The sequence below is a fragment of the Amphiura filiformis genome, chromosome 1 (assembly GCF_039555335.1).
Source record: "Amphiura filiformis chromosome 1, Afil_fr2py, whole genome shotgun sequence".
Classification (NCBI taxonomy): Eukaryota; Metazoa; Echinodermata; class Ophiuroidea; order Amphilepidida; family Amphiuridae; genus Amphiura; species Amphiura filiformis.
Window position 1 is genome coordinate 64,826,195 of NC_092628.1, and position 25,805 is coordinate 64,851,999.

General features: G+C 37.3%; 1 protein-coding gene and 1 long non-coding RNA gene across 2 annotated transcripts in view; one reads left to right on the forward strand and one right to left on the reverse strand.

Annotated features, from left to right (window-relative positions):
• The window catches only part of LOC140151059 (uncharacterized), a 525,069-nt gene that overhangs the window by 346,619 nt on the left and 152,645 nt on the right, over positions 1-25,805 (reverse strand). The window lies entirely within an intron of this gene.
• The window catches only part of LOC140168400 (atrial natriuretic peptide receptor 1-like), a 45,434-nt gene that overhangs the window by 19,222 nt on the left and 407 nt on the right, over positions 1-25,805 (forward strand). Inside the window, 19 exon segments of the mRNA XM_072191790.1 lie at positions 917-1,052; positions 1,701-1,795; positions 3,852-3,990; positions 4,895-4,979; positions 6,316-6,427; positions 8,971-9,033; positions 13,395-13,475; positions 13,943-14,047; positions 14,726-14,797; positions 16,779-16,935; positions 17,352-17,501; positions 18,409-18,519; positions 18,522-18,579; positions 20,051-20,200; positions 20,715-20,838; positions 21,012-21,080; positions 22,034-22,208; positions 22,333-22,431; positions 25,667-25,761. Coding sequence (XP_072047891.1) covers positions 917-1,052; positions 1,701-1,795; positions 3,852-3,990; positions 4,895-4,979; positions 6,316-6,427; positions 8,971-9,033; positions 13,395-13,475; positions 13,943-14,047; positions 14,726-14,797; positions 16,779-16,935; positions 17,352-17,501; positions 18,409-18,519; positions 18,522-18,579; positions 20,051-20,200; positions 20,715-20,838; positions 21,012-21,080; positions 22,034-22,208; positions 22,333-22,431; positions 25,667-25,761 — 2,076 coding nt within the window.

Below are 25,805 nucleotides of genomic sequence, written 5' to 3' on the forward strand. Positions count from 1 at the left end.
GCCAATTTACGTCGCTGTTAGCTTACGCCTTATAAATTTATTAGGACGCACCATCAGCAGCCAAGTTAGCCCAATCGATCAGGTGCGAGAGGTTGCGGGTTCGAACCCTGGCAGTGGTTAGTACAAATGTAGACTGCTGAATGATATGGGTCCGTAGTAGTCAGCGATAACCCGTAAAGTGTGCTGAAGCTTGTGGATCAACGTCTAGGCGTTGTGCCTGTGCGTAGCGCACTATAAATCACTGCGCTTTTTTAGACTGGGGTAGCAATTTCCCCCTTCTAATTATGTATACAATAATGCATGAAAATATAAAAACCTAGTCCAAAATATAAAATAAAAATCTTCGACGGCGAAAAAAAACCCAACAACTTTGAAGCCTTCGGCAGTGATAAAAAAACAAAAATTGTCCGACATCAACTTCCAGACCTTGGAAATCCCTTATCTTCGTCAGAATTATGCACTTCGAAACTTTATCCTATATTTTGTTGTTTTTAATAACTGATTTTTTGTTTCTTTTGAAACAATAGTAGTTTTAGTAGCCTTTATTTTATGCTGTAAAAGAGTCAATCCGTTCCTCAAAATTAGAAAATATTGATTTAATTCCGGTGGATTGCATATCATAATACTTTTACTAAATATTCCAGCAAACGCAATATGTAGTGCGCTATAATAATATTGTAATATAAAACCAATTCTTGAAATAATAAATTCTCTGCACATTGTTCTTCTGCCAAATTATTTTCGCGTGTGTTTATTGTATAAACACCGACGAACCTGCCATTAGCGTAATTTAACTCCATACAAATACAGCATAAAGTCTTTCGAATTATTTTCTATTAAAAAAAAGCCACTGCCATGCACTAGTAAAAACTACTCATTATTTTGTGACATGCATGTCTAACTTTGTATCCATTAGTTAAATTATTTTACCACTGCATTCTACGACGCAATCATGTTGTATTCGTTGGCTGTTAATGAGACATTAACTGATGGCGGTGACATTAATGATGGCTACACACTTACTAGAAGGATGTGGAATCGTACTTTCGAAGGTAAAACTGTTTTCTATTTAAAAGAAAAAAATAATACGACCAACAACGCCACCCACCCCACCCTCACCCCAAAACACATCCATACATAATACCCCCACACACAAACCGTATATGCACTAAAGGGGTGGGGGCTATTTGTGGCACAAGAACGTCAAGATACAACTAACTGTAATTTATAACCCACAGTTGGTAGCACCATAGACCCTGATCAATAGCACATATATTTCTGACACCCTTTTGCACAAGTTGCCATCCAGACAGGACAGACCTCTCATAAGACGTGGTGTGAATGCCATGTTGAGGAGAGCTGATATCTGCGAACAGAGGAATGGTGGATTGATGTTCATGTGGAAGACTAAGACTGTCAATTACTGTAAAGAAAGTGGTCAGACATGTGATTTTCATGTTGCTTTGATTTTAATTGACTTCGCGCAACTGCATTTTTACTCGGCTTACAAAAATAGCCACTGAGTCATACACAAACCACGACATACATGACTATGACTTACATCATGTACATGAAGTATGACTCTGACATACATGAGATATGTCTTACAATCTTCAAACCAAAAACAAAACATTCAATATAAACACTCAACGATCTTCATATTAAACAAATTAAAGTGTTTTTGCTGTTATTGTATATAGGCGTTTATGGGAACGTGACAATAACTGATAACGGCGACCGGGAAGCTGACTATTCATTGTGGGATATGACTGATACCGATGCAGGAACTTTTGAGGTATGTGGCAACTCATGATTTGAATATGTTAAAACGCTCCAAAATGTACTTCCACGGTGTCTCTTCGGGAACATAAGCTAACATAATCGGGGTTAGAACTCCTAAATATTATGCTTCTTTGATACTGATGATACTTTATAAACTACGCAAAAAAGTTTCTTTATGGTTAGGAAATTTACCCACTATTCAAATCTAGCGACTAATTTTGTACGTTTGCTAAATAATAATTGTTCTGCGCATTTTGACACCTCAATCACCAATCTACGACACTCCTGAGAAAAGATATGAAAGTACTAAGAGGTCGACAAATAAAAATGGCAAAGAACAAAGAAGCCAGGACAGCTGCATTCCTGGAAGCAGAAGGAATTGAGACACTTGAGTGGACCTCCAGAAGCCCTGATCTTAACCCCTTGGAGAACCTTTGGGATCAGCTCAAGAGACGAGTCAACAAGAAGATAAAAGCAGATACAACTCTGGTGGGATTGCGTCGCATCGTTATCAACGAGTGGGACGGGATTGAGAAAGGTAACATTCGACGCCTCATTAGGAGCATGAGACGCCGCGTAGCTGCTATAAGGGATGGGAAGCCAACGGTGGACACACAAAGTACTGAAAGACTGGTAAAGAAAGAGATTAATCTCAAATGAAGTTGAAATTTCTAATGTTCCCCTTCAAGTTGTTGAGGCAGCCAAAATTCTTGGCGTCAAAATCAGTTCCAATCTGAAATGGGACATTCAAGTGTCTGATATGCTTAAGAAGGCTAATGGTAGACTTTATATGCTCAAGTTATTGAAACACTTCAACTTACCCCGTGATGATCTTGTCACTATTTTCTCTGGCTTTGTAAGACCGCTAGCAGAATATGCTGCCCCCGTTTGGCACCTTGGTCTCACGGTTGCGCAAAGTGCCGATTTGGAAAGAGTTCAAAGAAGAGCGTGCAAGATCATCATGGGGAAGCAGTACACAACTTACAACGAAGCTCTTGAGATGTGTGAAATCAATACATTAAGTGTAAGAAGAGAGCAATTATTATGTTTGAATTTCTTTAAGTCACTCATGAACTCTGAGCAATTCAGTATGTTCATCAACGGAATCTGAGGAATTCCAACAAATTGACCCTCCCTAGGTGCAGAACTGATCGTTGTAGAAAGAGTCCAATCTTGTAGATGACTGATTTATGGAACAAAAAGGTGCCATAAGTCTTCTGTTCGTGCAATTCAGTTTTGAGACATTGGCTTGCCTGATTTTTAGGAGTGTTTTTAATTTGCTTTTTACATTCATACTGTTTAATTTAATATATTATTATACAGAGTGCAATATTCCTATTCTATATATGTCTTTTTTATGTATTTGCATGAATCTATTTTTAAACTTGGATTGGTTTTAAGTGTAGGGGTGCGTGTTGGGTTGTTGGGTGAGTGTGGGAGTGTAGGGTGTGCATCTTGCATGATTTGTGTGAGTGAGAGGGGTGTTGCTGAGGGCGTATGCTGTGGGACGTGCGGTGGGTGCATGGGTGTGAGTGTGCGGATGGGGTGTGTGTGTGGGGTGTGTGCTTGGATGTGTGTTAGTGTTTGTATGCATGTATGGGGCATATTTGCTGATTAATGCTCATTTTTATATTTTTCGTAATTTCTCGTATTGATTATTTTGATGTTGTTGAATTTGTATGTAAAATTGTTGCAATTCGGTTTTTTATACTGTGATGACAATTTATGAATAAACCTTTTATGAATGAATGAATGAATGGAAGCGGCAGTATGATGTCTGAAATGTGCTCAGCAAGTAAACAAAAAATGTTATCTGCATGTTTGTTGTTTTTTTGTGTTCTTTTATGCTGAATACTTGAATAGACCTTTTGCAATTTTTATTTTTTGGCCTCGTGTTACTTAAACATTCATATCTTTTCTCGGGAGTGTCGTAGGGTAGTGATTGAGGTGTCAAATAGTGTTTAATAGTGGGTAAATTTTCTAACCATAAAGGAACTTTATTTGCCTAGTGTATGATAAGAATGCATTCGCCATTTCACGAATGTAAAGAAATTCAAATGCTATTATAGGTTGTGTACAACTTTTACGGAGCAACTAGTAAAATGGAAACGGTGGCAGCGATTAAGTGGCCTTCTGGAGCTGATGGACCACCTGCTGCAATACCAGAGTGTTGGTTTGACGGAGAAAACCCGGCTTGCAAACCACCAGGTATGAAAGCTAGGAATATTCGTTTAATACACTGTCTAGTGCTGAAAGCTGCTGAACTAGGCTTTACTGATTTATTAATAATATTACTGGTTATCTGGTACTGCATGTTGTATACTTGTATTGTATTTTTTCCCACTTTACAGGGATAATATTAATAGTCACAGCTACATTTTCGTTTATTTGCTGTATTTCAGATTTAATTAAGTAGAATATATTGTCGATCGAATGCATGTCAAATGAAATTACACGATTTCCTGGGCATGATTTAGACTGAGATATTTAAAACCGTAACTATAAAGAACTCTAACGAAAGGCATGAAAAGAAAAACAGAGAAAGAATCAGGAAAGGTCATTTTTGCCGGATATTAAAATATGTGATGTATCGAGCGTGTAATTAGCAACATTTACAAAATACTACATATTAATGAATCTGTGACCACGAACATGACCTTCAAACAAATATTGAGCAAAGCATTCAACAATTCTCATCAACCAACTATTAATGAAATACGTTAATAATAACAATTTGAATGAACCTCTTATAAACATTAATACCATGCATGTTATTTTAAAGGAAAATATATTTAATAATTCAACCGTTTTAAAATCAGATAAGCTCTTTGTAAATGTGAACTTGTTTCTTCTGGGCAGTGGTTTTGGCGCAGTGGCAGTGGCATTTGCCTCCAACCAATATTTATCTTTCCCCAGTTTGCCCCCTACTTTTAAGGCAACCCCCAATTGCACAAAATTGTGCAAAATGTGTTGAAATTCGACCCTCGACCCCCCAAAGTAGACTGGTTTGGGGTTGCAGATTCAGTTGGTAAAGGTAAAATATTAAATTTTTTACATTTAATATTTTGATTGACTGTTAATTATCTAATTGTGTTATTTGATTGTTTGGCAGATACTCTATCCACAGTGACTATAGCATTAGTTTGTCTGGCATGCGTGTTTATCCTGGCTATTCTTATTATACTGTTGGTTTACAGGTAAACTAGAATTAATTGAGTGGCTTTATAGAATTCCACGTCAAATGTTTAAGCGTTAAATGTGTTGAATACTCTCAAACACGCAGAATCCTTATAATATACCATTACCCCATTATTACCCCGCCCAATAATTACATTGCACAGCCATACGCACAGTATTCCCTGTAACTCTAGCCAGCCTGGTTTCTATTTCGGTAAAAGTTGTTCAACTGAGTCTGTAAATATCTTGCAATCCGTCGATATTAAAAAAAATAGTCAATACACAGAAACTTCTGAAAGGGAGAACGTTAATTTAAATTATTTCATTACCGGCAATGATGGGCAATTAGATAAATTAGAATGAGGCATTTGGTCAAAATCAACTAAATCAACATCTTGGTCTCCCACAACTGTAAAATCACTGGCGTGTGACCATTAATAAGGACTCAGTGGCTATTTTTGTAAGCCGAGTAAAACTGCAGTTGGGCGAAGTCAATTAAAATCAAAGCAACATGAAAATCACATGTTTGACCACTTTCTTTACAATAATTGCATATGGACACCAGGGCATGACCACCATTCCCCCTGTATCAGCTCTCCTCAACATGGCATTCACACCACGTCTTATGAGAGGTCTGTCCTGTCTGGATGTCATACGTCAACTTGGGCAATTATGTGCCTCTGGAGTTCACCAAGGGCTGCAGGAGGACTTGTGAAATTTCAAATAGCCCGATTTATAAGAAGAAATTAATAGGTGCCATTGCACTTGATGCTTTAAAAGCAATCACATGATTGCCAAACAATTCTGCAAGGCGTTCTGTCAATTACTGCAAAGAAAGTGGTGAAACTGATTTTCATCTTATTTGAATTGACTTCGCCCAACTGCATTTTTACACGGCTCACAAAAATATCCAATGAGTCCTTATTAATGGTCACACGCCAGTGATCTTACAGTTGTGTTGTGGGAGGACAAGATGTTGATTCAGCTATCAACTAAAGCATTTTGACCAAATACATCATACATTTTAATCTAGTGTCATTTTTCCAACTGTATGCATTATTATGATACACCATGTAGAGTAACATTTCTTGTTTCATTATGAATCCTTGGAAGTATTTCTATTATATATTCGTCTTTCAAAAGTTGAATTTTAATTACTATTATCAACGTCTTGAGCCGCGACCTCATACTACATTCGTATGAAATTATTATTAACAAAATAATAGCGACTTGAACTTTTCAAAGCAATTAAAAACATGAAGTGCTTTTAAGCACATACTTCATGTTTTTAATTACAATTCTCTAGTTTTTTATTTATTGTTTAATGACGGTTATTTATGTCTTTGATTCATTCAGAAAACTTCGCATGGATGCTGAAATAATGAACATGTCATGGAAAGTGAAATGGGATGATTTGGCCTTCTCCAGTACCTTTAAGTCTCGCGCCTCGTCCCATGCCTTATCAATGGTGAGGCTTTGCTTCTTGCTTGTTAGTGTTTAACAGACCATCTCTGGACTATATACGGATCCATGTACAGCTGCTAAGCTGTATCATTGTGCACTTTGTGATAAAAGCATGAGAACATCCACACATAAAGTACATGCATGGTCCAAACTTTATTTTAAGATGTAGAGCCATTTCAGATTTGACCCCTAGTGACCTCTAGGGCACACAGGGGTGAAAATGTGAAAACGTTCCATTCTTGTCGACAGATACACCAACTTATTCGTCTGATCACAAGAATTTCAAAAATGTATAGTTTATGCTATCTACGACATATCGTTACAGAGTTATTCTACAAAAACCTTATTTTTGGGTAAAAATTACACAATTTGATTGCACAGGGGTAAAAATTTCAACTTGATTAGCTGACGCAACTCATAAAAAGAACATATAAAGTGTTGCATATCTACTGTATTAAGCTACTGAGACAGAGGTTTAAAATGTCAAATGCCATTGGCTGGCCATAGGGCCCTGTTCACTGCCGGGTTGAATGTTGACTTCCACTGCAAATAACAAATAAAGAGTACATTTTATATGGTAAATACTATACTAATTGTTTTATTTCTAGTCCAATAAACAGTACTCACTGTGGACGTTTCGATGTCTACCAGACATCTTTTTATACATCATTGTTGTTGTGACAATCTTCTGTTCACCACTAATGCTGATGGTTGCTCGCGTGTAGAAACCTGCCAAATTCGGAAGCCGTGCAACTACGTGCAAAAGTGGCCAGTAATCTCGGTTCGTCAAAACCCCTTAAGTCCAATATAAGCAATGATAAGAGGAAAGCTATAAAATATCTTAAGAAAGTGGACTCGATCATTATCCACCCTGCTGATAAAGGGAAAGCTACGGTTGTGCTGGACAAAACAGAATATGAACAGAAAGTTAACACCATGTTGGGAGATGCAAAAACATACGAAGAGCTCTCTACTGACCCCACCCCAAGTATAAAAGGAAGTTGGTTAGCATTCTATCTAGACTTGTGAAGGAAGAGAAGATACCCAAGGAGAAGTACAAAAAGTTGTATCCAACGACGGAGAACGTCCCTAGACTTTACTGTACACCTAAATTCCACAAAGCCAATGCACCGTTAAGACCTATTGTGGATTATACCGCTACTATTGGGTACGAAACATCAAGATGGTTTATAGCGGATATTTTGTCTCCTATGGTTGGTAACTCGAACTAGCGGAGGAGTTAGGGAACATTGTGATCGATGAAGACGACATCCTAAATTCCCATGATGTCGTGTCGATGTTTACTTGCACTCCAATTCATAAGGTTCTTGATATTGTGAAAGATAGACTGTAGAATGGATTTATGAAGGTGTACAACAAGATGTATGGTTATAAACTGGCTGTAGATGATGTGGTTGAGCTATTGGATTTCATCCTCTCTACAACATATTTTACATTCAGAGGGAAAATCTACAGACAGTTATTTGGAGTCGCGATGGGTAGTCCCGTTTCTCCATTAGCCGCGAACATAATTCATGGAACATCTGGAAGAGTCTGCCATCGCTACAGCGCCTATAATTTGTAAACCCAAACTCTGGAAACGATATGTTGATGACATATTGGAAGTAGTCAACAAAGATGCTGTTTTACCGCTCACTAAACCACTTCAACAAAATCGACGATACCAACTCAATCAAGTTTACTTTCGAGGAAGAAAAAGATGGCAAAATTCGCTTCACACTTGTGGATACACGCCATGGACTATTGACAGAGTCAAAACACAAATGGAAACCCCTAAAGAAAAGAAAAACACCAAGAAAGATGAAAACAGCAAGTCGAGGGGTCTTGTCGTAATTCCCTATATGTAGAAGGTGTCTCCGAACGTATCGCCAGAACTTTCAAAAGTTACAACATTGCCACCTCCATGAAACCCCATTGTTCCCTAAGGAATATGTTAGTTCACACCAAAGATAAGCTTGACTCCACGGATGACATCTACGCTATTTCTTGTAAGAACTGTGACTCAACATATGTAGGAGAAACTGGAAGAAAGTTCGGCAAGCGAATGGAAGAACACCTGGCGGAAGCGGAAAAGGCAAGGGCTAGTGTGCGGACTCGCGCAGTTAGAAAGGCATCCCAAACCACTGTCAATAAATCGGCCATCAGACCATGTGCAGGAGAACGACCATATTATAGACTGGGAAGAGGCTAAGGTAGTAGGTAAAGAGGCAGATAGATACAAGCGGTGGATTAAGGATGCGATAGAGATCAGAAAACAAGAGACCATGAACAGGGACGAGGGGCAATACAATCTCAGTCACGTGTTTGACGATCTTCTTGGAAAAAGAACTGGCATCAGTGGTAAACAGAAGATCGTCACAACAACAATAGTGTAGAAAAAGATGTCTGGTAGACATCGAAACGTCCACTGTGAGTATTGGTATAGAAATAAAACAATTCTACTATTAAGCAACATACCGCATTACTGCTGGGCATTACTGTTACTGTAACATATCGTATTACGTGTATTGTGTTTGCGCTCTTTAGGGTACATCTATAGAAAGTGATATGGATCGAAAACAGCTATTTGCAAAAGTTGGCCAATATCAGGTAAGAAATAATTGATTGCGTAATACCGTATAAATATTGTTTTGCACAGTTACATAGGATCCGTATTTTGATTTCTATGTAATGATTGTAATCATCAGGCTGTCCAGTTTCTTGGTCAATAATTTGGTAGTTTTATTTCCTTTTCCTGCACACCAAGGCACTTGTCTACTTATCATGCTTTTATTGGCTTTGAAATATAGCGACCGATTTAACCAAATACAAAAAATAAAGAAGTTTAGCCATTAAGGGCTGCGGTAACTGGAGAGTGGAAACGACGAGTTACCCCCAAATCACAGCTGCAGGTAGTGACTGGGCCGCCAAGTGCGAGTATGTATTTATTTTGATGGTTCATATGTTTGTTTTAAATTTTGGGACGTTTTTCCAAACTTTGATATTTTTGGTGATTTCAAAAACGCAAAGCAACATGCCAAAGACAAATCGTTGGGCACATACTATGTTATTGTTAATACAGTACTTTTCCAAATACCTACATTACCAATTTACCATTCGCTTTGGTGATTTACTAATATTATATATTTTATGATTGCAATTTGGCGTTTTCAATGCGTTTTAAGCTTACCATGAAATTAAAGCTGATATCTGGATATCCTTTTAGAATTTATGTTTGATCGTCGGCTTTGCAGGCAACAGAATACAGATTGGCTCAGGATAGGTGTCGTATTCCTCTATGTGGGTCTCTTGACGATATAATACTTTGAATTCATTGTAACAACATCCAAATTTTCTGAGTTCGGAACAGCTATAGTCTTCGGCGCCGTATCAAATCTCATAAAAGGGCACGACTGGCGAGTATGTTTTTATATTTCCCGCATGAAAGCTTGCGTCTACGTCTATATTATACTGCTTTGGATACGTTGGTTGACCATTATTTTGATATATACCAAACTGTTATTAAACTATGCTGTGATTGGCACCTACATGAGGTATCTCTTTGTTAAATGCCCTGCTATTCAGCAAGCCGGCCAATGACTGTTATAAAGCATCCAGTTTATGACTGAGTTGTTTAGGACCTGGTCAATACATAATCCTACAGGGAACGCAGTAGTTTGACAATGGAGTGAAAGATCCATTATTGATTAGGCGCGGATATTAAAAGCACAGCTCCTTTGCGTGTATAACAGAAAATTATGAATGATGGAATGTTTGGAATATTGTAACCAAAAATACTAACTGTATTTATTTATTTATTTAAATAAATCCAAGTAAGGTAAATCATCCACAGTAAAGTGCTCAACCAAGCACTTATTTATTTATTTATTTATTTATTTATTTATTTATTCCTATTTATTTATTTGTTTATTTACAGACCGTTATTTATTTATTTGGTAGATCTATATATTTATTTGTTTATTTACAGACTTATGTATTTATTTGGTAGATTAGTAAGTAATTAATAATATTCCATGATTCATTGGTTTATTGTTGATTGTTGATAACTTGAAAACTATATCCTAGTTTCTATGGAACGTCTATTTGAATAGCAATATACATTAGATAAATATCAATGATTACTATCAAACTATAGTTAGTTTGCTTAGTGGTAATGCAGTTTCACAACTAAGAGATCCCGGGTTTGATTCTCAATTTCTGAACTGCTAACTTATTTGGCGCGAGATCTGAGCTAGTCCTTTTCTGATGGCTGTGTCTCTTACAGGCACACTCCCTCTGGAATCCAAACCAGGTTTCCGCCCTCTTTACACCCCTTAATATAGCCTTTTCATTTATGCCTTTATTGCCCTGTTTGCAGAACAAAACACTGTTCTATTCTCGTCACTAGAAATTTGATTTATATTGAACAGGCGCTATTATCTACCAATATGTAGTAATGGTAATTACGGTAGCCAAGGTGAATGTCAATTATCATAATAATGCTCATCGCATTGTTTGTTATATACACTCAAGAAAATAGTTCACGTTTATCACGTAACTCACGTAACCAAACATAATTAGTTATAGACAAGCCGTGTTGTTCTTTTGAATTCGACATACATTAATTTGACTAATTTAGCATTTTAATAAGAGAGATATTATGCATAGTTTACGGTACCCGTTACTACATTCAACTACGATCTATTATCTGTACAATCTAATTGCGATAATGGCAGAACTCAGGGTTAAAAGGGTCCGTGTATATATGACCGGCCAATCGTTTTTCTTTTTTCATGTTCAACCAAGAAAAATGACTATACTCTGATCAGCTCGTAATAGGCGAGACTCGTTACATCGTGGATTGAAATGTGAGTGTTGCGTGACTGACTCGCGCTTTTGCTGTCATACGCGGGCGTAATTCGGACTTTATGGACTCACACAGTAACAAAAACCGAATAATTCTCGCCTATATACGACCTGATCATAGTATAAGACCCACTATGGGCGTTTATCGTTTTCATTTCAACCAAGAAAAACGAAAAAAGCCCATTATGATCTTTTTCCTTTTCTAGGTAACACAAATACACAAATATGATTTTAAAAATGAAATTCGAAAAACGATTGGCCGGTCATATACACGGACCTTAAAGACAATGGCAACATGAAAATGACAATGATATAGTATGATTGTCATTGTTTGAGAAGTTTAATAGTCACGTTAGGATAAGGCCATAATTTGGGAAAGCACATTGGGAAAACATAAATACCCAAACACAGTATTATTACCACACGGGGCACAGTGTCATCGCCCCGATATCTTCATGGCAAAAATCGCCATGGTAGATTGAATCCACCGCCACGCATGGCCATTATATATATCGACCTGTTTAATAGTTCAGTCGCATAATAGGCTGAAGGACATCTGACTAAGGCTACTGACAATAGCCCCGATTAGCTTGGTGACTAACCTCGCTGTGTGTCAGTCAAGCATGGTATGCCATAGGTCATATTCTTTTAGACAACCTTCACTATTGGCCTATACACTGCGCTATATAATTCGGCACATATAAATCAGAATTATTGCGGAATTATTGTCAGTTTTTGACTCAAGACGCAAGCTACTGTCTCATAGCGCACGCTAACGACTATCATATCTGTTCAAAATATATATTCATGTGCATGGAACAACATCTGGTTTCTTTATACGAAATCATTTACGGGAGATATTCATCATTTTCTACACCGGTATCCAAAGATTTTCTTCTCATATCAAACTCGTGCATAGCAAGTTCACGTGTATCGATCCCGGGTATTCATTTTAGTATCTCTGCTGTACCGAGTAATTATTAGCCAGGCGATGTCGGTGTGCGGGGTTAAACAAGTATGTGCTTGATAACCATCAAATATGACAGCCATTAAAGACCAATTTGACAGCCTCATCTCCCCCACTTAACTGCATCAAAATGCAGATAGTGGTATCAGGTGAAAGCTCATATTTTTTCTCATAACCCGAGTGAAATCTCCACTGCACGGGGCACCAGTGACGTCACTTACAACATACAAAACGTTTATTGGCTGACCATTGAAAAAATATATGTTTGCTTTTACAATTAATGTCACTGGAGCAATTTTCCCGCAAACCTGTAATAAGAATGTTTGCGTGATGGGCCTCAATGTTGAAGAGGTTCATAGAAACTCATAATATACATTTCATCTTGTCAAAATCAAAAGTTATTTACTAACCTGCTGACAGTTTTGACAATCTTGGACGATGGTCATCTTCAGAGTGATGTTTTTCCACGAACTGAGGGCGCACCAGTGCACAGAAGTGAGTCGTTTTCGTGACTAAGATAGTGGCCCCTCGTTAAGAAAACGTTGGTTCATCCAAAGGATAAAAGAGACCCCATGAGTACCTCGGATTGTATTTACGATCATCACTTGTGCAAATTGTGACAGTACTTATGTAGAAGGAACTGAGCGTCGCTTCGAAATTAGACTGAAAGGGCTTTAAAAAGGAAACTGAGAAAGTAGCCCATAGTAAAGGAAGCTTTACTCGACAAACAAGAAAACAATCGGTCAGCAGCAAACAATCCAAATCAGCGATTGCGGATCATGCCGTTCAACAGAATCATGTTATCAATATTGGAAAGATGCCCAAGTCCTCGAGAAAGAATGTAATCCGGGAGCTCGTCGTATTAGAGAAGCAATCTGGATAAGGAAGAGAGCACCGAATACTATGAACATAGACGAGGGGGCCATATCTTAGTCACGTATACGACCCACTTCTGGGCGCTGGTGCGCCCTCTGTTGGTAGAAAAACATCACTCTGAAGATTACCATCGTCCAAGATGGTCGAAACTGTCAGGTCAGTAACTAACTTTTGATTTTGACAAGATGAAATGTATATTATGAACACCTCTAATATGATAAGATAATAATATGTTTTCGTATTTTCTTTCTAACTTATAAAGGGTCGTGTAGTTGTCGTGAGGATGTTTGAAGACGCCACCAAAGTTGAGCTCAGTCGAGATTTGTTAGTTGAATTGAGAAATGTGAGTAACTTTAATGCATAATAATTATGCTGGTTGTAAGACCTTATTGCATATCAGGGCACATTAAAGGGCTTTAATTCTATATACTAAAAAGTACTATTTTTTGTGTATCTACGAAGCATATTAAACGACAATTTTATTAAATAGTGTTAAACAACAGTGTTAAACAACACTATTTGGAAGCAGTACTGTATTGCTATGTTTACAGCTAAAAGGACATTCGAAAGGTCGTATTAGACCCAATGATTCAACAGAGCGACTGTAATACAAGGTAGGTTTCATGTAGGAGCCATATTACCCCCAAGTGACTCTATAAAAACCAAAATTCTTGAAAGTATAATGCAACTCTAATGACCAGGTTTCAGTTATACAACCTTGTGAAGCCTGAGATATGCGTTACATGTCAGGCTCTATATTGCCAAGGGAGCAAATGCATTTCTTCTAATGTACATGCGATAACGTTACAGATGCGTCAAATTGAGCACAGCAATGTCGTCCGGTTCGTCGGTGCATGTGTGGACAGTCCTAATGTATCAGTTTTATACGAGTATTGTCCTAAAGGCAGCCTTCAGGTGAGAACTGTGTCTATTTTCTATTTTTCTTCCGATATAATTATGCATACATACACATATTACGTGCTAAAACACTGCTTTCATTTCATTTCCTTAAAGAAAGTATTATTGACACACATTAGTTTGCGAATGTGCAAGCAACACTAGACTCGATCAGATTGGGACAGTCAGCGGTTTATGAAAAAACTCTTTACGAAAATGACTGAGCCGGTTACATTTAGTATGGCTTTCTAAACACCGGATTCTCATATTTCTCAATTCTAAATGTATGGGAAAAGTAGACAAGTTCAGCTTTTGTTGTCCAAGTTAGAAAATGTGTAAAAGTTGTTATCATATTTTTGACTCAATGATTTGTCACTTCCCTGGTCACAGTAGAGTGATATACTGATTCGATTGGAATACACGTAGAAGTTAGCGTTGGCGTTGGCGCTAACGTAGAAGTTGGCGTTGGCGTAATGAGTCACAGTAGAGTGATATTGAATTGATTTTATTGAATTACACTTAGAGATTAGTGTTGGCATAATCAGTCACAGTAGAATGATTTTGAATTGATTCGATTGGAGTACGCGTACAAGTTAGCGTTGACTTTAAAATCAGATTCTCTGGAATAAAGTATCAGTATTCATGGTAAAATGACTACATTTTAATTTTGTTACCATTCGAATGTTCTCTTTACAGGATGTATTGGAAAACGAGGCAATAAAGTTAGATGCAATGTTTAAGAACTCGCTTATTACTGACTTGTTCAAGGTAAATCTGACACCATTAACAAAATTATATTTTCATATTGAATTATTTGAAATGTGTGCTGAACTGGAAAAGAATGATCATTAAATAAAGAAAAAAAAATTGTATATGTGCAAAACTCTAAAATTACTTTTTTGTGATTTGAGATCAACCGGTCATCAGAGCGGTTTACCAAATACATGTATGAACAAGGAAGTGAGACTAAATATATAGTACCGAATGTATGCCGAAAGGCTTTGAGCTGCTTCCATAATGCTTTATTATAGCGTATTTACTTTTGTATGCCATTTTATGTTATTTTATATGTGCTTTTTTTCATTCATGATTATCATGTTTATATATCAGTTTTTTAAAGAAAGCTTTACTCCGTCCATTGACATGTATTTTGATCTTCGGATCACAATATATATTGATTTTAATCAATATACTTGAAATATATATATACTTGAAATACTTATAAATGAAGTTTTAAACTACACATTAACCCTAATCTTATGAAAGAGGGTACTAGTATACTATTGAATTGGAAGCGATAAATTACACAAATAAACACACATTGCGCCAAATGGCTCACCATAATCGTAGGATTTGCGCTCAGTAGTGAGCCCATGCACTACCTGGGATAAGGTCGATAATAAAACGTTGAGAGTAGGGTGGGGTGAAACTACATGATATTTTAAGGATATAGACATCATTTCCTTTCACATTTTGCTTTTAAAAATCCGGTGGATGTTTGATGTTTAAAAAGAAAATAGTTTTTATTTAAAAAAAGCCTCAGTAGCACGAGGTTTAATTTGACACAAAAGACAAAATGACGGTGACACACTTGATAGCACTTTGCAGCTATAATTATGTCGGTGGTATTCATGTCACATATAGTACAGCATTTGAAAAGTGCAGATCGGCATGGCGGAACAACTTGATATTCATATATGTGTTCAAAGTGCCCATCTTTATTTTTTAAGATTGGTACAATTTCATCACATACGTCCTACGAGTCATTTCTGACCCTATGGTGACCATGCAGGTTTTTCTTCCTCATCGTCTGTACGGTAGAGTACATTGACAGAATCGCCTGTAATGGGCAGTTCCGTAATGTCAACCCAACCAAATGGTCAAAATTTGAAACTCGTTTTTATCTCATATCTCAGTATTTGCTGCCAATTTCAAGAAAAAAGAGCAATTTTATTTTTTACCCAGTACAAGTGTGAAAATTGACCTCTGTTGCGGACGTTCACTCCCAAACACTGCCATCTTTAACCACATTGTTTAAAGTCTTCTTTTGGTTTCAAACAAATACAGTTTGCATATTTTGAAAGCTGATAAATAACTTTCTTTGCATGAGGTGTCTTGATTTTGCATCCCTGTTGAAATGATGTCATTTCATTTTATCGTTGCGGACGTACAAACGTTTTCAATGTGTACGTCCGCACCAAACAAAATGTACGTCCGCGCGCAACAGAGAACATTGAGAAATGTTGACCAAAAGATAAAGACTCTGATCTTTTTCTTTGCTGGTTTTCTTTAGCTTTGTCCTTCTTGCAAACAAAACTGTATCAGTTTCCATCAAAGATCTGACACTACAGAGCAATTGTAACTGAAACACAAGTAACTCAAAAAGTTCATTTTCTGTGAATACGTCTGCAACGGATGTGCTTTTGTGACCGGTCATGCCAACTGAGAATGGGATTGGAATTAAATTTTCAGGTTTTACACTTCTATCAGAGATACTTCAAATACAAGAGTTCAAAATCCAAAAGCCTCAATAATTTAGAAGTTCTGGGTCCTCAAAGTCTTCTGAATGTACGTGCGCTGGTTTCCAATGGTATCGAATTCCAATGGTATTAAAGCTTCGGTTTGAAGAGTACTGGGGATGAGCTTGGCAACTACGAAGTCCTTGTATTTGTAAAACCGGATGCAAAACATATTTTGTAGAATCTAATTTTGCTATTTGAAAATTGAAATACCTTTCTTGTATAAACAGGGTATCCAATACCTTCATAATAGTGTCCTAGGATGTCATGGCAGATTACGTTCGTCAAATTGCGTCATAGACAGCCGATTTACAATGAAACTGACAGATTTCGGCCTCCATCATTTTCGTAAAGCTGCTAAGGAAGTTAAGAAGCAGAAAAATGCAGGTTGGTGTAGTCATGGTAGTTCCTATAGCAAAGGCCAGGTAGATGACCTTCTATGCTTTGGGTACTATCGACCAATTTTGAGGCTCAACCAATACGCCGATTAACGTTTACTGTTTAATAAAACCAAACAACAACCCCTTTAAGAAAGAAAGTCATAAGACTTCTTTTAAGAACTTCAGGAAGCACTTTTAGATTTTCTTAAACATTTTATGCCAGATAAAATATATATCAAGATAGCATGCGAAATTAACAGTCACGACAGCAATATGAACAATTGATCACTAATTGCCGGATTTAAAATGAAATAATAAAAGGAAATAACTCATATTTCTAGGTTGAAAATAATGATCGCAAAAAAATGCACTGCTTTTAGATTTTTTTGTCTTACATAGGTGGCCGTGTTTTTCATCTTTCAGACCTTTTATGGTTAGCACCAGAATATCTTCGGTCGCCAACATTGGAAATTACAAAGGAAGGTGATATATATAGCGCCGGGATTATAATACAAGAAATAACTACAAGGAGTTTGCCTTTTGATTCCGAACGAATGCAAATGGATATCGAAGGTATGTCGCCAGGGCCGGCTTTACCTTTTTGGGGGCCCTGGGCCAGGCCAAAATTTGGAGGCCCCAAACGAACCGTGAGGAAGGCATGTGCCAGTTTTTAGATTGTACTAGGACATTTGCGTGCGAAGCGCGCGAAAAAATTCAATTTTAGGTTATTTTGGCCCAAATTGAAGCTGTATACAGGCCATTTCGCGCAAAATTTTGCAATTTGTGTACCCTATTTTTCGGCTAAAATGGAAGACGCACACTGCACAGGGCAATTTTGGGGGCCCCCAAAATCTGGGGGCCCTGGGCCCGGGCCCAATTGCCCCTATGGTAAATCCGGCCCTGCATGTCGCTTGAAACTCTGATTGCAAAAACGTGCTTAAACTTTAAACTTAAAAAAGAAAAGACACCAATAAGGCGAGGCTGTGTTCAGAAATCACATTTCCTCATAAGCCAGAATTTCCATTCGATACTGTGCCCAGAAAATTTGAGCCTTTCCTTTGCCTTAATGAGTTTTCTGATTGTAAAAACATAGCTTTTAATAAATTTATTCTCCCTGTGTTTTGACCCATTCGTTTATTTACCTTGTGTCCTCCCGATTATATGCGTGATACAAATGTATTGACGTTTCAAAATGTAATTACACGTAGAAATCTAACAATATGTAAGTGAGGTATATGGAGGTGAATGATCACTAATTTTATTTAGATTTAATTATGATCCAAATTGAAACAGGTTCATTAATTACGGTGATGTAAATTGATGTAATAAATTTGGAATTTAATACAACATTTACGAGAATCAATTTTGTTTTATATTGATATTTCAATCAATTTCAATTTAATATTTTTTCACTTCAGTTAGATGATTGTTTATTTAAAAGTAATAAAATTACTTTAGCGTGTTTTTCCTTTTAAAATAGGTATACTTGATAAAATCAAGACTGGTGGATCTCCGCCTTTTCGGCCGCATGTACCACATGAAGCTTTTAGCAGTCCTCATTTGAAAAGCATCATGAACATGTGCTGGTGTGAAAAACCGAAGATAGACCAAACATTAAAACTCTCTTGGTAGAGGTTAAGAAACTACTTAAGTGAGTCAATGTTAATATAATATGTGTTTGACGTTTCTTTTAGTCTAGTGGCATGGCAGGAGCCATTCTAATTGAGCCATTTAACTAAACTTTGCAACGTATTTCTTAAGGTAGTATGAACGGCTACGGTGTCATCATTGTCATGCTGAGATTTGGTTGAAAATAATACAGAATGTGTAGATGGGTGAGAAAAACTGACCTACCAATTTTTAATTTTTTCCAAAAGAGCGTTTTTGACTTTGATTTTTTGTGATTGAAAAGCTCCATAGACTTTGAACATGGAGTGTTTTTGGCATGTTGCCAAGTTCACCAAATCAACTTAATTTAGGAAAACAGATAATTTGTTTAAATGTTATTTTTTCTTCTTTATACCCACTGCATAAATCTGGTTTTTGATTTATATTATTGCAAAAATGCTACTTAATAAGGAGAGTGATTTTTGGTCTTAACATAGGAAATATTTAATGGTAATGTTAGTACTTTTTCAATTTTCTTGACTTTTTTTAATTACCTAAATTCTAGGTCCAATTTCAACAAACAAGGTGTCATATGAAAGGTAATCAAATATAGAAAATTCTTTCGCTTTTTAAATTAAGTTTTTCTATTTTAAGTTATATGTGTTTCTAAATTTCCCTAAAATAAAAAAATTAAGAATTAATTTTCTAAACAATTAAATACTTTATCTAAAAAAGCTGACGAGAGAATGTCCAACTGACACAACAGCAAAATGCACTGACACGGAATAGATTCCTGGACCACATTCACATTTCACATGCGACTAATTGGCACCAAGCAAAAGAAATCTGTGAGAATGCGTTTAAGATCCTTACACAGGTGATAATTTCCAAAGAGTAAGTGGAATAGTGTGGAACGCGGCTGCTTCTGATTTTCACACACTTTCTTCAAGAAACAGGCCTTGTTCCACACTATTTCACTTACTCACAGATTTCTTGTGTTGGGTGTCAATTATTGGGCTGTGAATATGGTCCAGGAAGCTGTTCCATGTCAGTGCGTTTTGCTGTTGTGTCAGATAGACAACTGTTTGGTTACTTACAAGTGTTTGGAGTAGAGTATTGAAGTAATCCTGTGTGCAATTTTGGTTCATTTTCATAGACAGGCTTTTAAGATATGACCTTGTGAAAAATATAAGTTTCGTTTTGAGCCCAGTTTATATAAAAGTTTTGGACGTTTAACTCTCCCGAGAAAATCATGCATATGGGACAGAAATTGTACCCTTTATACCAAGCCTTGGGATCTCCTTTATAGAGCACATACCATTCATCTTGTGTGCCAGCTTTATTTGATATTAGAGTACAAACACCGTTTCGTAGACTACGGAATATTTAATTGTCTAAAATATATAATCACTGCCACGAAACTCAAAACTGTTCTCTATGTCTAAATTTTAATAAATTTGTTGGGGAAAACAGTATCACATTCTAATCTACATATATTTGATAATACCTTACAGAGACACAAACAGTGAAAATATCCTCGACAATTTACTATCAAGAATGGAACAATATGCCAACAATTTAGAATCCCTTGTAGAGGAAAGGACGGCAGCATTCTTAGAAGAGAAGAAGAGGTCTGAAACATTGCTCTATGAAGTCCTGCCAAGGTAAACACTCGTATAATAGTGTCCATACTATAAACACCCGTATAATAGTGCCCATATTCTCAATTATAAAGTTGACGTAAACATGGTATAAGCAGTTCAAACAAGACGGCACAAGACAATTAATAACCATGATATTTGTGTGACTGATAATATAGGTTTTGTCACTAAATTCATCTCAAAGTAAGAATGATAATTATGATATGTTATATCAGCTTTAGTAATTAACATGTTGACACGATTCCTCCACACTGTCAAGCAGTAACGTCTTCGTTCATGCAGCTACATACTCCGTAGAACATATTTTCTCCTCTTGGTTGTATTCCGATGCGCTGTGGCAACGTTTTATTGTTTTACCCAAATCCTGTATTCGTCAATAATTTGGCAAACTGTCTGTGCGTGTGGGGTGGAGTTTTATATCAATTGATTTACTGATATGTAATATAAAATATGATGATAAATCGATGATAAACTATCTTTATTCTGCCAACTTTTCACTCTCAATTTTGACAATCAGATCAGTCGCGGACAGGTTAAAACGTGGAGAAGTCGTAGATCCTGAAGCATTTCATTGTGTCACGATATTTTTCAGTGATATTGTGGGATTTACGTCACTTTCTGCGGAGAGCACACCAATGGAGGTATAAGTTTTGTTTCGTATTTTGTTTTTATTTTTTAATTTAGTACAATGTCCGTTTATTTTGAGATGCGCCAATTGCTGTTTTTGTTCTAAACGACCAATAACATTGCAGATAAGTATGATAAATTTGTGTAACTTAGAATCAACATAATAATGATACGTGTTATTCTGCAGGTTGTGGCTCTCCTCAACGATCTGTATACCTGTTTTGATGGTATTATTGGCAACTTTGATGTATACAAGGTATAAAATTTGACGAATCATTTTCTTCTTTTTTGTTTTTACATCTCATAGTTTAAAAGGGCATTTCGTGATCCACAGCCTCAACCCCCACTTTTCTCCAAAAAGTTGAGATTTTTATATCACTGGAAACCTCTGGCTACATAATGTTTATGTACAAAATATTTCTTGCAGATTAATTCGTTTAGCAAAGATATCGTGAAATTTGAATTTTTTGTGGATATCTAATATAAAATGACATAAATAGAGGATGCTAGGATCACGAAATACTCCTTTAACTGAAGGATATGAAATTAAAAAAAAAAATCCCATTACATTTATATGATTTCAGTATAATTCATTTTATTATTATTATTATTATTATTATTATTATTATTATTATTATTATTATTATTATTATTATTATTATTATTAATAGCTGTACAGTATTGTCATTGTCCCGGTACCTCAGAAACTTTTCAGAGATAGCAAGTCCTCTGACCGATTTGCTGAAAAAGAATGCAAAATTCATTTGGTCAGAGCAGTCAAGGTCAAATAAATACTCATGAGTTCACCAGTACTCACTGCATCAGATTTTTAGAAGCAGTTCAAGTTGACTGTTGATGCCAGTGACATAGGGTGAAGATCAAATTGATCACCCTATATGTTACTTTTCAAGGACCAGAGAAATTACTCCACAATTTAAAAGTAGTGTAGTGTCTGACATTTGTCATTAAAAATTAAATAAATGTGGAAAACTGATGCAGCGTACAACTTCTAACAGTTCGTAGGTACGTGTATACTCATATATTATGATATATTGTATTGAATCTGTGGAGTTATGCGGGAAAGTTCGTTTCCGTAGCCATTGAATTTGTGTGGAATGGTCTCGATATCGGGGAAATGTACGTTAGCAATCCCCACCGTAGGGCGATAGACATAGAATGCCACGATATCACCGGAATTATTATTTTCAGGTGGAAACTATAGGTGATGCGTATATGGTTGTTTCTGGGTTACCAGTGCCAAATGGTAATACCCACGCCCGTGAGATAGCTGGTATGTCTTTGGCACTTCTCAAAGCTGTTGGATCCTTCGTCATACGTCATAAACCAGACAGACAGTTGAAATTGAGAGCAGGCGTACATTCAGGTATTTTAAAAGAGCGATGTATTAGATCAAATATTGTACTGAATTATAAATTGTTTACAATGTGCAGAAAGCAGTAATCTTTTTAAACGTTGATATTACATTGAAAGAGTTTTATATTTCAAAGGTCCATGTGTAACTGGAGTTGTTGGTCTAAAGATGCCCCGATATTGTTTGTTCGGTGATACCGTCAACACGGCATCCCGTATGGAATCCAATGGAGAAGGTAAGGACGGATATAAGTGTGATAACTTGTAAACCAAAGGGACGGTTATACTAATTTATAATTCTATTCAACTGGACTTACTATTTATGATGGCTACGGTATCACGTCATATCCATGACGCATCATCATGCCGACTGATCTTGAATTGGCTCTGTATTCTTGACCTGAGACGCGATTCAAAGTTGGCTCCTCCCTGCGATAATATATAGCTTCTTTCACCCCTCTTTCATACCATTATGTTCTTTATCAAGCACAATAACGTACTTGTCCCTCTAAGTTGTGTTTGGCTGCTTTGAGGTGCGTGTATACCATGCGGAGTCGTTAAGCCCTGTTGAACTGGGGCGACGATGTTGGTACATACGCTTGTGGAGAGGTTGTTTTGTCTCTCCTATGTACAGTCCGAATCCTGGCAGTTAATCGCATAAACAATGTTGCTTTGTTTGCGTTGAGGGATCTTATCCTTCGGATGGACTAACTTTTGTCTCAGAGTGTTGCAGGGTTTTAATGAGACAGGGATCTGGTGCTGTCCAAAGATCCTCTTTAACTTCTCAGAAACATCTGAGACATAAGGGATGGTAATACCGAACTTGCGTGTGCTCGAAGAGGTGGTAGAAGATTGTTTGGACGATTTTGGTCCTTTTGCGGTTTCAAAGCTTTTTGGAACGTCCAGTCCTTGTACCCACAGGTACCTAAGGCCGACTTCAAATGTTCGCGAGGGTTTTCTGTATACAGATGTTGGGAGAGTGCCGTCTACCTAAATTTTGACCAAACAATCCAAAAAGGGTAACTGGTTATTGTCCGCACCTACTTGGGTGAACTTGATATTGTTGTCAACAGAGTTGTTAAACAACCTCGACAGAGTTGTTAAACAACCTCTCCACAAGCGTATGTACCAACATCGTCGCCCCAGTTCAACAGGGCTTAACGATTCCGCGGTATACACGCACCTCAAAGCAGCCAAACACAACTTCGAGGACAAGGACGTTATTGTGCTTGATAAAAAACATAGGTAGTATGAAAGAGGGGTGAAAGAAGCTATATATGTTCGCAGGAGGAGCCAACTTTGAATAGCGGAGGGGACTACGCCACAACTTGTCCAAGTGTTACGAAGACCCCTCGACGACCCTCGTGTGACGTCACGTCGTGACGTCACAGGTCGAGAATACAGAGCCAATTCAAGATCAGTCGGCCTGATGATGCGTCATGGATATGACATGATACCGTAGCCATCATAAATCTGAAATAGTAAGTCCAGTTGAATAGAATTATAATTTAGTATAACTATTTGATCTACCTGGATGATTGATAATATTCATAAATACAAAGGGACGGTGTTGATTTAATTGGGATCTGTGATGTTTAGGAGTAGGGGTTCCAATAATAATAATAATAATAATAATAATAATAATAGAAAGTGATAAGTTTTGGTCAAAATCAAATTAAAAATATTAATCGTTTACTGGATTTCATCAGGAATGTAACCAATTATAGTGAATCATTTTATTTTTATGAAATCACGGCCACGAACAAAAATGTCAGATGACAAGCTGTCGCAGAGACGATGTTTTATTTGGATTCGACGACTTGATTAATTAGGGGTTCATTCATAGGATTGAGGGCATGATCGCTGTTTATGCCCGAGGCGTGAGCCGAGGGCATAAACAGCGATCATGCCCGAAATCCTATGAATGAACCCCATTCAGACATACCCAACATTCTTAGCAATTCAATACAGATGAAAATAATAAGGATTTACAAGTTTAAATAACATTTCCATACCGTTTTCCTTCATAAATTGGAAGAAAATGAGTAGGCCTACTTGCAGGAAGCAGCTCGGCTCATGAGGTCAACGGCCGGGAGTCAACGCGTGATACGCGTCATCTTTTGCGCTCCGCGTGAGATGGGCGCGGTGACATGCGCGTGTACGCAACACTAGCAAATCGTGGATCGCGATTGGGTTCCAACGCTGCGTGACGCAGCTTGTTTATGCCCTGCGTACTGGTCATAAACGGTATTTATGACCAGGAAAAAAGGGCGCAAATCCAATCAGAAACGTCGTTATATCGTGAGTATGTATGAAATCATTATTCATACATACTCACGACTGTTTCTGATTGGATTTGCGTCTTTTTTGCTGGTCATAAATACCGTTTATGACCAGTACGCAGGGCATAAACAAGCTGCGTCACGCAGCGTTGGAACCCAATTAACACGATCCACGATTTGCTAGTGTTGCGTACACGCGCATGTCACCGCGCCCATCTCACGCGGAGCGCAAAAGATGACGCGTATCACGCGTTGACTCCCGGCCGTTGACCTCATATGCCGAGCTGCTTCCTGCAAGTAGGCCTACTCATTTTCTTCCAATTTTAAAGGAAAACGGCATGGAAATGTTATTTAGAACTTGTAAACCCTTTTTATTTTCATCTGTATTGAATTGCTAAGAATGTTGGTATAGATGAACGGGTTCATTCATAGATTTCGGGCATGATCGCTGTTTATGCCCTCGGCTCACGCCTCGGGCATAAACAGCGATCATGCCCTCAATCCTATGAATGAACCCCTAATTCAACAACTCTTCCTATACCTTTGTACAGGAGCCAACCGTTGTTAATCCGTGATTAATCCACAGTTCAGTAGCGTATACGCGAACGCAAGGTTACGCGTACGCGTTACGCATGAGCGCGTAAAATTCGTCATGCTTGGAACATATGCGTAAACATGAACTCTCTTCTGTTGGCGGTAGCAGCTAAATATTGCCGCTTTATTCTTTAGTTTTAATGCTGATATCAACAGAGAAATACTGCGATCTCTTTGTAAGGTTGAGTACGTGGCAATGACAAACGGACATTCCGAATGAAAGAATCATGTGAATTAGACATCTTTAGCTTGTTTCGTTAGTTGAAAGGATTCAATCATAGTTTCATCGTTGTTCATCACCGATTAACAACTCGCGCCCGGCGCGTCTGCGTGGTTTACCACTCAGACGACGCGGACGCATCGTTGTTAATCGGTGATGAACAACGGTGAAACATGATTGAATCCCTAATTAAAATGGTAAATAATTGTTTTGGTTTAGAAACTGAATACTATTTCAAATTTCACTTGCGATTAAATGCATCTTGGAAAATTTGGAAGATTAGTTTTGCGATTACCTAGAATTGGGAGCAGTAACGCAAAATGTTTACTACTGCTAGTAATACTGAAAAACAAATTAAATTGTTTGCAATTTCAGCTTTGAAAATCCATATCAGTTCATCCACAAATGATATACTTGTTCAAGATTTTAAGTATTTCAAAACGGAATTACGTGGGCAAATTGAAATGAAGGTAAGAAATACGTATTCCTGTACTCATTCTTCTAGCCAGACTTC